The 12,342-nt window shown below is 38.8% G+C and overlaps 2 protein-coding genes across 3 annotated transcripts; one reads left to right on the forward strand and one right to left on the reverse strand.

Moving 5' to 3' along the window:
* The first annotated feature begins 495 nt into the window (after window positions 1-495).
* On the forward strand, window positions 496-2,935 carry ccl20b (chemokine (C-C motif) ligand 20b). The gene is made up of 4 exons (XM_031297673.2): window positions 496-751; window positions 1,081-1,183; window positions 2,232-2,306; window positions 2,425-2,935. The coding sequence occupies exons 1-4, from the start codon at window positions 679-681 to the stop codon at window positions 2,486-2,488; spliced, it is 315 nt and encodes a 104-aa protein (XP_031153533.1). The 5' UTR covers window positions 496-678; the 3' UTR covers window positions 2,489-2,935.
* A 1,957-nt stretch (window positions 2,936-4,892) lies between these two features.
* LOC116048542 (toll-like receptor 13) lies at window positions 4,893-10,274 on the reverse strand. Of its 2 annotated transcripts, none has more exons than XM_035998265.1 (4): window positions 10,041-10,274; window positions 7,266-9,847; window positions 6,384-6,501; window positions 4,893-5,322 (listed from the first exon to the last, which is right to left on the reverse strand). In XM_035998265.1, the coding sequence occupies exons 2-4, from the start codon at window positions 9,793-9,795 to the stop codon at window positions 5,088-5,090; spliced, it is 2,883 nt and encodes a 960-aa protein (XP_035854158.1). In that variant the 5' UTR covers window positions 9,796-9,847; window positions 10,041-10,274; the 3' UTR covers window positions 4,893-5,087. The 2 variants fall into 2 exon arrangements, with proteins under 2 accessions (XP_035854158.1, XP_031153532.1); XM_031297672.2 differs by having other exon boundaries at window positions 7,266-9,875.
* Window positions 10,275-12,342: the final 2,068 nt, after the last annotated feature.

Below are 12,342 nucleotides of genomic sequence, written 5' to 3' on the forward strand. Positions count from 1 at the left end.
AATGTGAAACTTAAAAGCTGCATTAATTGTTGCTACCACATCCAGCAGACATGCAGCAAGCATTTGCAGTAGTCCAATATTTACTGTCCTTTAAGCTATGGTTACTGTACCAAGGTTATTTTTGTATATTTTTAAAAACATTTTTGTTTTTAAATAATCTGTCACTTTAATTGTAATGAAGTATGTGTGTGGCTGCCTTGGTGATGTTTTATTCTGCTGTTAAAGAGGTTTATTTATTTTAAGAGAATTTTCAATTTCTGTAGTTTAATAATACTTATGCACTTATTTTGTCCGTTGTTTGCATTAATAGTCTAAGTTGTGTCCTCTGTTCTGGTTTGGCTAATTCTAGTGAGGCTACACTGAGTAAGGTGGTTGTATATTTATAACTGATATTCACTTGTATACACAGGCTGCAAATGTACATTTTCTAATAGGCCACGTGGACAAGTTAGAGGAAGCAGGCGTACCATTGTTCTGGCTCTTTTCCAAATTCAAACAATGGCACATGGCATTGCGTAATCCTGCCGAATACGGGAAAATCCCAGAGCCGCCCTACTTAAGGACAGACAAGCACTGTCTCTGTCACACATACCTTCAGGCACTTTACAGCACCTACTACTAAGCTACTACAGCAACACACTGAGAGCGGCCGAGCCAGCACTCCAGCTATAAGAAACCATGGCAAGCAGCAAAGTGTTTCTCCTGTGCTCCCTCGTCATCCTCACCACCTTCATCGGCAGCACACAGTCAGGTGAGTCTTTCAGCTACTACTGATATTACATGCGCAGTGTCCTTTCTGTCATCTCTGACACATTTGGATGCATTTAGGAAATGAAATTGCCTTTTGCTTTGCGTTATTGTAGTACATGAAGTGTCTGCAAATCAGATAGCTCTAACAAACAGTCCATAAGTAGAATCTAGGCCTATATTTCATGCCTGTATTGCATGGACCAAAAAGTTGCCAGTACCCTAATTCAGCAGTTGCATGACAACAACTATTTTGTTTAAATGTTGTTTTTCCAGCATCCAAAAGGGTGTGCATGCTGTATTTGTGTTAACAATTTGTGTGTGTCTTTACAGCAAGCTGTTGCCTGAGGTACGCCAGACGTCATTTGCCATGCCAACGACTGCTGGGCTACAGCCACCAGACCATCAAGAACTCCTGCGACATCAACGCCGTTATGTGAGTAAACGATTTGATGTCATGTCAGACTACAAATTATGCAAATTCGAAAGTAACAGCAGCACAGGGTGCAGGTCATAAAGAGGTAGAAACAAAGCAGTCCGAAATCTGAATTGTGGTCTCACACACATATTACAATTACATATTACTTTATAGACAATGTAGGCCAGTTGAGCATTACATAAAATGTGCGGTAATACTTAGAATTGTGGCTTCAATAAACAATTAATTGTCATAATCGATTAATCTGCTGACTATTTTTGCGATTGAGCACAAGGTGGCGTTATTAAATGTCTTAAAAAAAATAAAAATGTACTTCATGATTGTGTTATTGTGCCGTTGCAGACTTACATCTTAACTACCCACTAAATGTACCTGAAGTAGAAATGTGGCAGTGCACTCAAGTTACTAAAAGTTTGGGCGGCTGAACAAAAATAGGCCATAACAAGAGGTTATACATAATCATTGATTCTGCTTTCTTTATCAATTCCTTATATCGCAAAGATATAAACAAAGATACTGCGTGCGTGTGTGTGTGTGTGTGTGTGTGTGTGTGTGTGTGTGTGTGTGTGTGTGTGTGTAAAGGCATTTCAATTTGGTCATGCTTTGACTGAAGTGAAAGCAAATAAATCCTTATTCTTTGAGTTCACATGTTAGAAAGCAGGCACTAGATATGACTTAAAAAAGCATGAGCTGGTTAGCTTGTGTTTCTAAATTGCACTGCACTCCCTTGCTTGTGTTTCCCTGGCCATTAAAGTGTGACCGAAAATCAATCATGAAGTGAAAGAAGGCGTGGGAATTAATAAATTGGAGTCAGATTTGACAGGCCTTAGGGCCTTATCTTGGACATAATTCCCTACAAGTGCTGCAGGACTATCTGAGAAGCTCTCTCTCTGTTACTGTTGTACATATGTAGCCTACTAGAAGACACTTTGAGGTTAATAATAAACAAACTGGAATGAGACCACAGGGGAGAACTGTAATGTGTAATAAAGTGCATTCATGTGATGTGTCTCGTGTTTGATCATTTCTTCCCTGTTTCCCACAGATTCCACATTCCGGGGAGGTTTGTGTGTGCCGACCCTTCAACCGACTGGACTCAGAGAGGGATTAAGTGTTTGGAGTGAGTACACTCCTATGTCTCTCGTGTGTTTAATGCCATTTTCTGTATATTATTTACATTTGGCACTCTAACCAAACACTAAACCATATTAATGTTATGTTTCCATTTTTCTTTGTAGTCAAAGGAGGAGGAAGAACAGTCAGATCCTCGCAAGCAGAGCCCAAGGCAACACCACATCTTAATACAGCAGTTAATATCTGCAGCCCATGACTCTAATTTTAATGTATTCCCACACCCAAGAACCCTGATGGGGACTATGAAGTAATTCCTGTTAAATTATTCTATTATATCTGATAATATTTATTCTGTTTTATGAACAGGGGAGTGTAGTATTCTTAATACATAGTAAACTGTACGCTGTAGAGGCAGAGCATCAACCAGATGTAATGAAAACAGTGTTTTCGAGAAGAATGTATATACTTTTGCAAAGTTTGTGTAAATAAGCTCTGAAGGCCAGAGAAAAGCAGTATGAAAGTGTGAGGTTTTCATTGTAATTTATTGTCAAAGAATTTATTAAAACAGAGATGTTAATAATACACAAGTCTGTCTATGTGGGTTTCACTGCATTAACCATATACACACATTTTATACCTTCAATACATCAATACATACACCTTTTCAGTTATATTTAAAAAAACAACTTCAAATGAATATTTGACAATTTAATTTTAATAATATAGAACAAGTAATATTCATATATTTTTTTAAATGTCACACAATTATGAAGCTGCTATACATTGCAAATATCATCTTACTTTACAGTGATAAGTCAGTCAATAAAAGCTCAGAATTTCAACTAGAGTGCATAAAATCAAGATCAGCACTGTGAAATATGCAGATGTCATAATATAATAGCAAGACAATAGGATATAAATTAAAAAAAAAACGTTTCTAGCCTTTCTCAATAATGTTATACAGTTGCAATTAAAAATGGATAATAATTTGAAATAGCAGATTCAGAAATGCATGTCAGATTAGACAAGTTTACATTGTAAGCCCTTTAACATACATTGTTTCATTATAAATATCTACATGATTGTTAAAATCATCTTATTCTACACTGATGTATCATACACAATGTGTCACATTGTTCAAGCTACAAGACACGTTTTTATGGCTGCACCATTACAGCGAATCAAAAATATTCTAGATGTCTTGGGCATTATTTAATACACATTTCCCCAAAAATGTAATTGGCAGATTTAGTATCTTTGGAAACTTTGGGATCTCCACTAGAATTTAAATTAAATTAAAATGAGTCCTGTGGGGTTGGCTGCACAGCATGAGTTTGTAATGAGGTTGAACAAATACCAAGTATAACATTTTTATATATATATATATATATATATATATATATATAAAAAAAAGTAAATCAAGTGGTCGCCTAACAACAAAGACGTTTCAGAAAGCGTTTCAGAAAATAAGTTCTTATAAAGTCCTATAGTTGGGTTTCCAAGCGATGCCATTTACTAGTTGAAGTAAATTTACTAGTTGAAAATGTCCATATATACAGTATAAGCTATCATGACATTGTGGAAACATGTTTTCTACCCTCCTGCTGCACGCACATCCACGATTGCAAATGGGGAAACCTGTCTATAGGAGTCAAATCAAACTGTATGACAAACAGTGGCAGGTTAAAAAATTGGTAGCATCATTTTACACTTGACTGTTTGAAAAAATGAATCTGAAAGTGATTACTTTTATCAAGCCCAAACTGTTAATAGAGCGACCTAGACACTGATGTTTTATTTGTCTAAAGTATTTTTGATGAGGCCAATCTTTTTGTTAGATCACAGTGTCTTACTCTATTCTATTCTATGATATTTCTAATATTTTCTGTCACCCTTTTATTATCTACACTACCCCATTAAAGAAGTAAAAGGCAGAGCTCACACACTCATGAAGAGACTACTTAGTCATAACGTGGTCTTTTTCCATGTCAGTTAGGCCAGAAAGATAAGCTGTCCTAGTAATGTCATGTAATGCCAACATCCTCCTGCACAGTGGTGTAATGATAGTTGATGAGGTGCATGGGTGTACTACTAGATAAATGGGTAGGTTACTGAGGAGAAAGTGGGTATACTCTCCTATATATTCCAATGGCTTTTTTGCTGATAGGTGGGTTTACTGTAAACCGCCAGAAAAAACAGGTGTGTATACCCGGTATATCTGTACTGTATACCATATACCCTCCACTACACCAGTGTTCCTTCAGATATACTTTTGGAAATCTTGTAGTAATATAGTCTCGCATTGCCAGACTTTTCTCCACAGTGCTGTAGAGGAAGTCCTCACAGCATTCTGGGATGGGAGAAAACGTGTTCTGTTTTTTTGGCATTTCTTTAAACCAATCACAATCGTCTCGGGCGGCGCTAAGCCCCGGTCGGAGCAACGGTGCCTCTGCAAAACAGCCTTGGGAAGGAACTTGTTTTGGTGGAACGTGTACGTTCAAAAGTTGATTTAGTCGTGTAACAGAAAACTCAGATTGGACAGATAGTCTAGCTAGCTGTCTGGATTTACCCTGCAGAGATCTGAGGAGCAGTTAACCATAGTCCTCATAAATCCACCAGAGTTTAAAATTTCAACACAAAGAAAGCGGAAGGTAACGGACATCTGGCCGAAAAGAGTGACATCCGGCGGAATTTCCGGCAGCACCGGAGCAATCCTGGAAGTGGAACGTCGTGGATATAGACTAGCGGTAATACCAACCAACAAGAAGACTCAAAGCAATGGACTGTGGCTCTAAACCTCCTCAGAGAGGATTGTACTTCCTTTCCATCACGGTCTGTCCACCAGGAGGAACCTGTTGTCTCCGAGATCTTCTCTGGTGTTCAGAGCCTGGCGCAGTTTCTCCCAGAACAGTTCAGGGTGCTCCTCTGCTTGAGGCCAGCTCAGGTAGGTTTTCTTCTTCAGCAGCTTCCTCATGCGGTAGTAAGGAGACAGATGAGTGGTCGGAATCTCCTCCAGAAACACCAGGATCAGCACGTCCTTCTGCTCATCGAACAGACGGAAGCTTCTCCGAGGAAAAAGATGGATGGATGAGGAAGAGGACAACACCACTCATCATATTCTATGTCTTTATCTTTATTTATCAACTATATGTTTGCAGACCACAAGTTCCTAGATCCCAATGTGTATTCGCAACCCCAAGGTTTTCGATTGACGATTGAATGATCAAACGGAACAAATGAGAACAAAATTTAAGTTAGTTATAAGAAATAATGTTTGCTCCTTCCTCAAAAGTTTCAGACTAGTTTTAGGTTTAACATTATGGTTACGGTGTTCATTATGACAGTGACAACATGGTTTTAGAGAGCATAAAACTCTACCTTTAATTTTGGTTCAGTAGCTACAAAAAGTCAAAGTGTGTTTCCATTCACTTCCGCTTCAGTAAATAAAACAGAATTTTCAAAATTTCAAATTACCCAGACATATTGCAAACTTTTTTAACCAAATTTGCATAGTTGCCTATCGTGGAATAGCAATATATTAGCCTATCAATATATTGGGGGGACATTTTGAGCATATTTAAATATTGGGGGGGATGTGTGCCCTCCAATATATATTAGGATTACTTGGTTACCTTGGTCTGAGGTATAAAAGTTTCAGATCAACATGAAACGGCAAAGTACAATGGAATTATTTATCTGTTCATTTCGATGAACCTATTCACAAAATAGTAGTGAATGCACATTCATTTGCATTTACTCACTGGCAATTTGGCTAAAATGTGCGCTACATTTGGATGGAAACTTGATTTAAGACATTGTCATGTATGAACAAACAAATAGGAGAGAGCAGTACTCAGTAAAACATAGTTTCCATTGACTGTGTTAGAAATGACTGTGGGATAAACTAGACCTGTTCATTTTTCCCCCAATGGCTTTGTATTGAAACTCTAAACAGTAGACTAAATACAACAATTCATGTAAATGGCATAACTATAAAGACCTCACTATTATGCATTATAAGCATATCCAGTATCAGTCATATCACACAAACTCGCTTCATACAGAGTAAATGAGGTTGTTGTATTGCCATGTGTCAACTCAGGGAAGTTTAAAGTCATGTTACCTGGCCACCTGGATCTCTCTGGAGCACCACTCACTCTCAAGGTATCTGCGACTGATCACACAGATGGTCTTCCTGCTTCCATAGATGGCATCCGTGATGTTGTCTATGATGAGTTTACCTGAGGAAGAGAAAAGGAAAAAGGAGAAGAAAAGGGTCAGTAAATATAATCTGTATTTTCCTCATTAGTTCCTCTGATGGTGCTGTACAACAAGTACTATGGTGACACCCTCTGGTGTATAGATGAAAGTACAAAACAACTGTTAAGGCTTATGCACATGAAAGTAACATGCACCTTTGTCTGGTGTAAGACTATTGGTATTGGTGGTATTGGTATTTGGCCATACATCAAAGAATTGGACAAATTAAAACTTAGACTACATGAAACGTTAAGGGATCTCATGCGTGCATCAAATTACCGAGATCAACAACTATTTAATCTATTACCATGAAGGAAACAGTTGCTGAGATATTTCTGTCTAGATGACTTCCTCAGTTGAGTTTGTTTTTACCCTATCTGCCTCTCTGTTCCTCACGCCCCTGCCCCGATATCTCTATTATTGCCATTATCCAAATGTCCACCAGATGCCCTCAGACTTTCCTCATTGGTCACCTTATTCCCACAAAAAAACTGATCAGAAAATGTAACGAAAATGTAATGGAACATTGTAGAAATGTAGTGGAGTAGAAAGTATAGATAATTGCTGCAAAATGTAACGAAGTAAAAGTCAAAAGTATGCACTATTGATTCTACTTAAGTAAAGTACAAATACATGAAACATGTACTTAAGTACAGTAACAAAGTATTTGTACTTTGTTACATTCCACCACTGACTAGCATGGCTAAAACATTTGTTTAACACCAGGTGCAAAGGGCAGTCTCACCTGGCTCGAAGTCTCGATGGTGCAGACACAATCTCCAGCCCTGCTCCCCTTCCAGTTTTGGCAACAGCTCTCTGATGACCCATGGCTCATCATGGGTGTTGTAGGAGATGAAGGCATCATACTGATCATAAGCTTGCTTGTTTTTATGCTTTGTCTCAAAGAGCAAAGCCAAGAAGAGGTAGTAGGCATAGGCCAGCTGCCACCTCAGGAAATGGTAGGTGAAGGACACCACCATGAACAGGAGGATTGTAAATGTGGTGGAGATATAGTAGATAAATCCAGTGTCCACTGTGCATGACCGGATGTCTAGGTCCAACAGTTTTGTATTTTTGAGGTCTGGAGGATAGTTGCACATAAAGTTGTAGGCATCAAAAACTTGTGTTTGTGTGTTTTTTAATGCCCACTTTTTGAACGAGGCATTATCGCAGGCACAGGTGAAGCTGTTGCCTTGAAGATCCAAGTAAACAAGAGCTGGTGTGGAATTGAATAATTCCTCCGTTAAAATTGAATATTCATTCTTTCTTGCCTGCAAGAACTCCAGCTTAGTTAGTTTGGCATCCATAAGGAAATCTAGAGACCAAAGACTTGTTCTTGATACGTAGAGGCTTTTAAGGCTTTGAATTGGGGAAAACAATTCCGGAGAAAGCTCCTTAAGGTCATTTGAGCTAATGTCGAGCGTTTGCAGTCGAGGCGTGTAATTAAACGTGTCATTGGCCAGGGATAGAAGTTGAATGTTCCTGGCACTGAAATCCAAAAGATTAGTCAAACCTTGCAGGAAGTTGCTAGGCAGTTTGGACTTCCCCCTGCTGTGCTGTCCAGGAATAGCCAATGTCTCCAGACGGGACAGCTGAGAAAATGGTGGATCAGGCAAAGGTGAGCTGTCGGAGTATTTAATGTGATTGTCCCTCAAATCTAATCTTATTAAATTTATCAGATGATTGAAACCCCCTTTGTCTAGTGCAGCTTTTTTAATATCATTTGATTGCAGCTGAATATCGGTCAGATTTGTCAATCCAATAAAAGACCCATTTTCAACTTCACCTATTTGATTTTCATGTAATGACAAGTTCTGGAGGGATTGCAAGCCCATAAATTCCCTACGTTTAATGGCGGTCAGTTTATTTCCATTCAAACGCAGTTGTTTAAGATTGGGCAAGTACTTTTTGAAAGCACCGTTTAATTTGGAGATGGTGTTGTTCTGTAGCTTTAAAACTTGCAATCGTATTAAATTCTTGAAAACACACTCTTGTAGAGCTGAGATTACATTCTGATGAAGGCTGAGCTGTCTGAGCTTTGTCAGATTGGCGAAATCATTACATTGAAGTGTGCTGATGTTATTCTTGCTGAGATTCAGCTCTTCAAGAGTTGTTAGATTCCTCAAAGCAGGTGGAACAGATGTGAGTTTGTTGTGATTCAGACTCAAGATCCTTAAACCGTGAAGAGATGTGAAGGCCTGGTCTTCAATACGTCGTATTAAATTGTCTGATAAATCTATTTCTTTTACGTTAATACACAACTGGAAGAAATTTGAACGGACATAAAAGAGTCTGTTCCGTTGAAGTTGGAGTGCGGACAACGTTGGGATGGTGCAGGAAATGTTGATTAGCGCTGAAAGATTTGTAGGTGTCATTGCATTCATCCTCAGAGAAGTCAGTGAGGAGTTGAAGGTGTCTCGTAATGTTTTCATGTCATCAGAAGTTATTTGAAGCCCGCTAATATCAAGAGTAGACACTCGACTAAGAAAAGTCTTGTTGTGCACGTCCCATTTCATCCGTAGCTTTTTAGAAGAGCCGCCAATGTTTAACCAGGCGAGATTTGGAAAAACATCTGCAGTGATCCTAAAGACTGCAATCGGATTTTGAGACAAATCAAGGGAAGCAAGTTTTAGTGAGCTGTTTGTCAGTTCCCACGACTGAAAAGTGGTGAAATTGTTTTTTTTGACTACCAGCTCCTGTAGATTTGGCAGATGCTGTAGTATAGTATGAACTTGTGTTATGTGGTGCAGTTTGTTTTTGGAGATGTCCAAAAATGTCAAGCTTGTCAAGGACTTAAAAGAGGTGGATGACACTGCTCCGATGTGATTTCTGTACAATCTGAGCTCTGTGAGGTTGCTCAAACCATCAAAAAGATCATCTGCAAGTTGAACAAGTCTATTATTATTTAGATTTAACTTCTTGAGGGAAATCAGATTGGCAAAGGTGCCTGGGTGTATCTGGTCAATTAAATTGCGTTTCAGGTCTAACTGCGTCAAAACTGATAGAGTTTTGAAATCTGATGCTTGTATTATTTGAATCTTGTTCACAGACAAGTCTAAACCGTTCACCGTTGAGGGAATATCTTGTGGAACCGATTTGAGTTTACTCCCGGAACATATGGCGACATTGTAACTGATTCGGCAATACTTCAGTGAAAATGCTGTGACCGGAACAACAAAACTGCTGATATTTAGCAAGAGAAAAATAACACTTAGTTTAAAACATCCGGAGCCTCCTTTTGTCATCGTTTTGTCCTCTTTCACTCCACGACCCATTTTAAAATCTTCTTCAGAACAAGGAAATGCAGTTTCTCAACATATAGTCCACCTGATAAATCAAACTGCAGAAGGTGATTCTGAAAATCCAAAAAAACAAAGACCGTCAAGGACAGTAACAAACAACAAACACTCCGAATGATATCATATATGATCACCACATGTAGGTGCAGTATCTAAGCTCAGACAGTTTGTCTTACCTCATTATAAATGATCAAGACTCAGTAATGGTTTCTGATACTCACTGTGTCACACGAAGAAGAGCTGATTAATCACTGATGTCGTATCCGTGGAATGCTGTAGTTTAATTATCTTCCTTTGTTCGAATAAAATGTTCCTCTCAGATCAAAAGGGTGCAAATGATATATCTTACCATGAAATATACAGTGTACGTGAGAAACATGTTGGCCTCGAGCCTAAACATCTTCCCTCTGCCTGTCGTCTCCGTCCTCTTTCGTGCTCGAGTGAGGAAGTGAGAGTAGAAGGCAGGGCAGGCTTGTTATCACCAGAAACAGACTTTCTTAGATGTACTGTATATTGAAGCCTTTCAGCTTTTATTAATTAGTTTTCTCAGGATGCTGAATTCACCATCATCTACCGTGTAGATTTTGATATTGTATGTAAACATCCATTAATACATTCCTGAGAGAAATTTAGAAGAAATTTACGTCTAAGATTTTAATGTTAATACCTTTTCTGAAAATTACTAAGCCAAACTCTATTTCCTCTTTTACTTCTTTTTAATGCCTCAAACAGGGAGTTGCTGTTTTAGTCACTTCTTCTAAAAAGAAACCTAAACTAATGACTGATGTAAATCCAGTGTGAAAGTGATCACAAAATAACCAACACTTCCTCTTCTCTGCTGTCTGGTAGATAAATATCTCCATCAGCCAGAGAAAGGTTGAGACATTTGTATTGCTCAAATTCATTAAAGCAACATGAGGTAGCGTCGTGGTGCATTAGTAAACAGGTGTGTGTGTGTGGGGGCGGGGGGGGGGTGGTGGAGACTAAGGCCTGTACTACAAATCAAGATCAACAGGCTTCACCTAACCTAACAACCGCGGTCCTGCATAAGCTGTGTCACGACGCTCGTTAACAACTAGTTCAATCAACCCAGGGTTTCCCAATCCAGCGGCGCGCATGTTCACATAAAAGGGGTGGTGTTTGCGCAGCATGACCAATCGCAAACATCTACCAGAGCTGCATATTTTACATAAGAAGAGCAAACTATAATTCTACATAAATATGAAGAACACAGACACGGTTTAACAGGCAAAATGCAATACAGTCGCTGCTTCCTAAAACAGGAAGGAAAGCTGGCAAGGTCAAGGTGCGTAAATCACCACGCTTATCACTTCCCCATCAGTCAGGCACAAGATCTGACCACAGTTACACTTGTGCTTTCCATAAACTGTCGCTGCTTCAGCCTGTTATTTCAGGGCAACCCTGGCAGTGGTAAGCCATCGTGAGAGCAAATAAAACATATAAAAACTTAATTCAAACCGATGTGTCGCATTGGCAACGCACGGCTCAAGAAGCTAACAAAGATACGTAATTCCCTACGCTGAAAATCTATATCTTTCATAACAATACCCATCAATGAATGTTAACGGGGTTGTCGGTCTCTAAATGTTTTAACTTTTATGAGCGCACCTCTCTCTCTCTCTCTCTCTCTCTCTCTCTCTCCGCTTCTAAGAACGGTGACGCCGTTATCAATCGAGTATTGATTGGTCAGTTGGCGGTGCTTTAACACCGGTTGATCTCTAATCTCCAACTTAACCTGCTCCCGACCAGGTTAGGTGTTCAGCGTAAATTAGCACGGCGATTTAACCCGGTAACAAGTGATCCACCGTTGTGATACACAAAACCCTGGGTTGAACCTGAAGTTACCTCGTTAACGCCAAATCTTGCTTCGTAGTACAGGCCTTAGTAGGTGTGAGCTTGAGTAATTACATTGACGGTAATTCGTTTTTGTGTGATGCTCAAGGTGGGTTCAAAGCCGACTGATTTCAGACAAGGATTATAATATTATCAGCTTTCAAAGTAAACATTTCAGTTGTGATAACCGGAAGTATTGAAATAATTTACTCAAATAAATGTAGTAATGCCACAGTCCAAGTTCTGCATTTAAAAGCAGAAGTAAAAGTACAAAAGTACAAGCATCAAAATATACTTAAAATACAAAGAAGTACTCATTATGGAGCAGAATGGTCTATTTCAGAATAACATAGATTATATATTTGTAATAATAATGTATGAGTTGAATTTATTTTGTATCAGTAATCTTAACCATAACCCTAACCATAACCATAACCCTAACCACAACTTGTCATGACAAAAACCAAATGACACTTACTAAAAGAAGCGTTATGTCATAAACGTTTATGACTTGTTTATAATGTTTATGACACGTTCATGACAGTGTCATGTCACTCTTATGTAGATAGCTTCAAGTAAAGTGTAACCCTTTAAAATGTAGATATACAGTCAAAGTGGTTGCCTGGCATCGCTGGACTAATTCACAAATGCGTATCTGCCAGATCAAAT

Source organism: Sander lucioperca, chromosome 23 (genome assembly GCF_008315115.2).
Source record: "Sander lucioperca isolate FBNREF2018 chromosome 23, SLUC_FBN_1.2, whole genome shotgun sequence".
In the NCBI taxonomy this organism is placed as follows: domain Eukaryota; kingdom Metazoa; phylum Chordata; class Actinopteri; order Perciformes; family Percidae; genus Sander; species Sander lucioperca.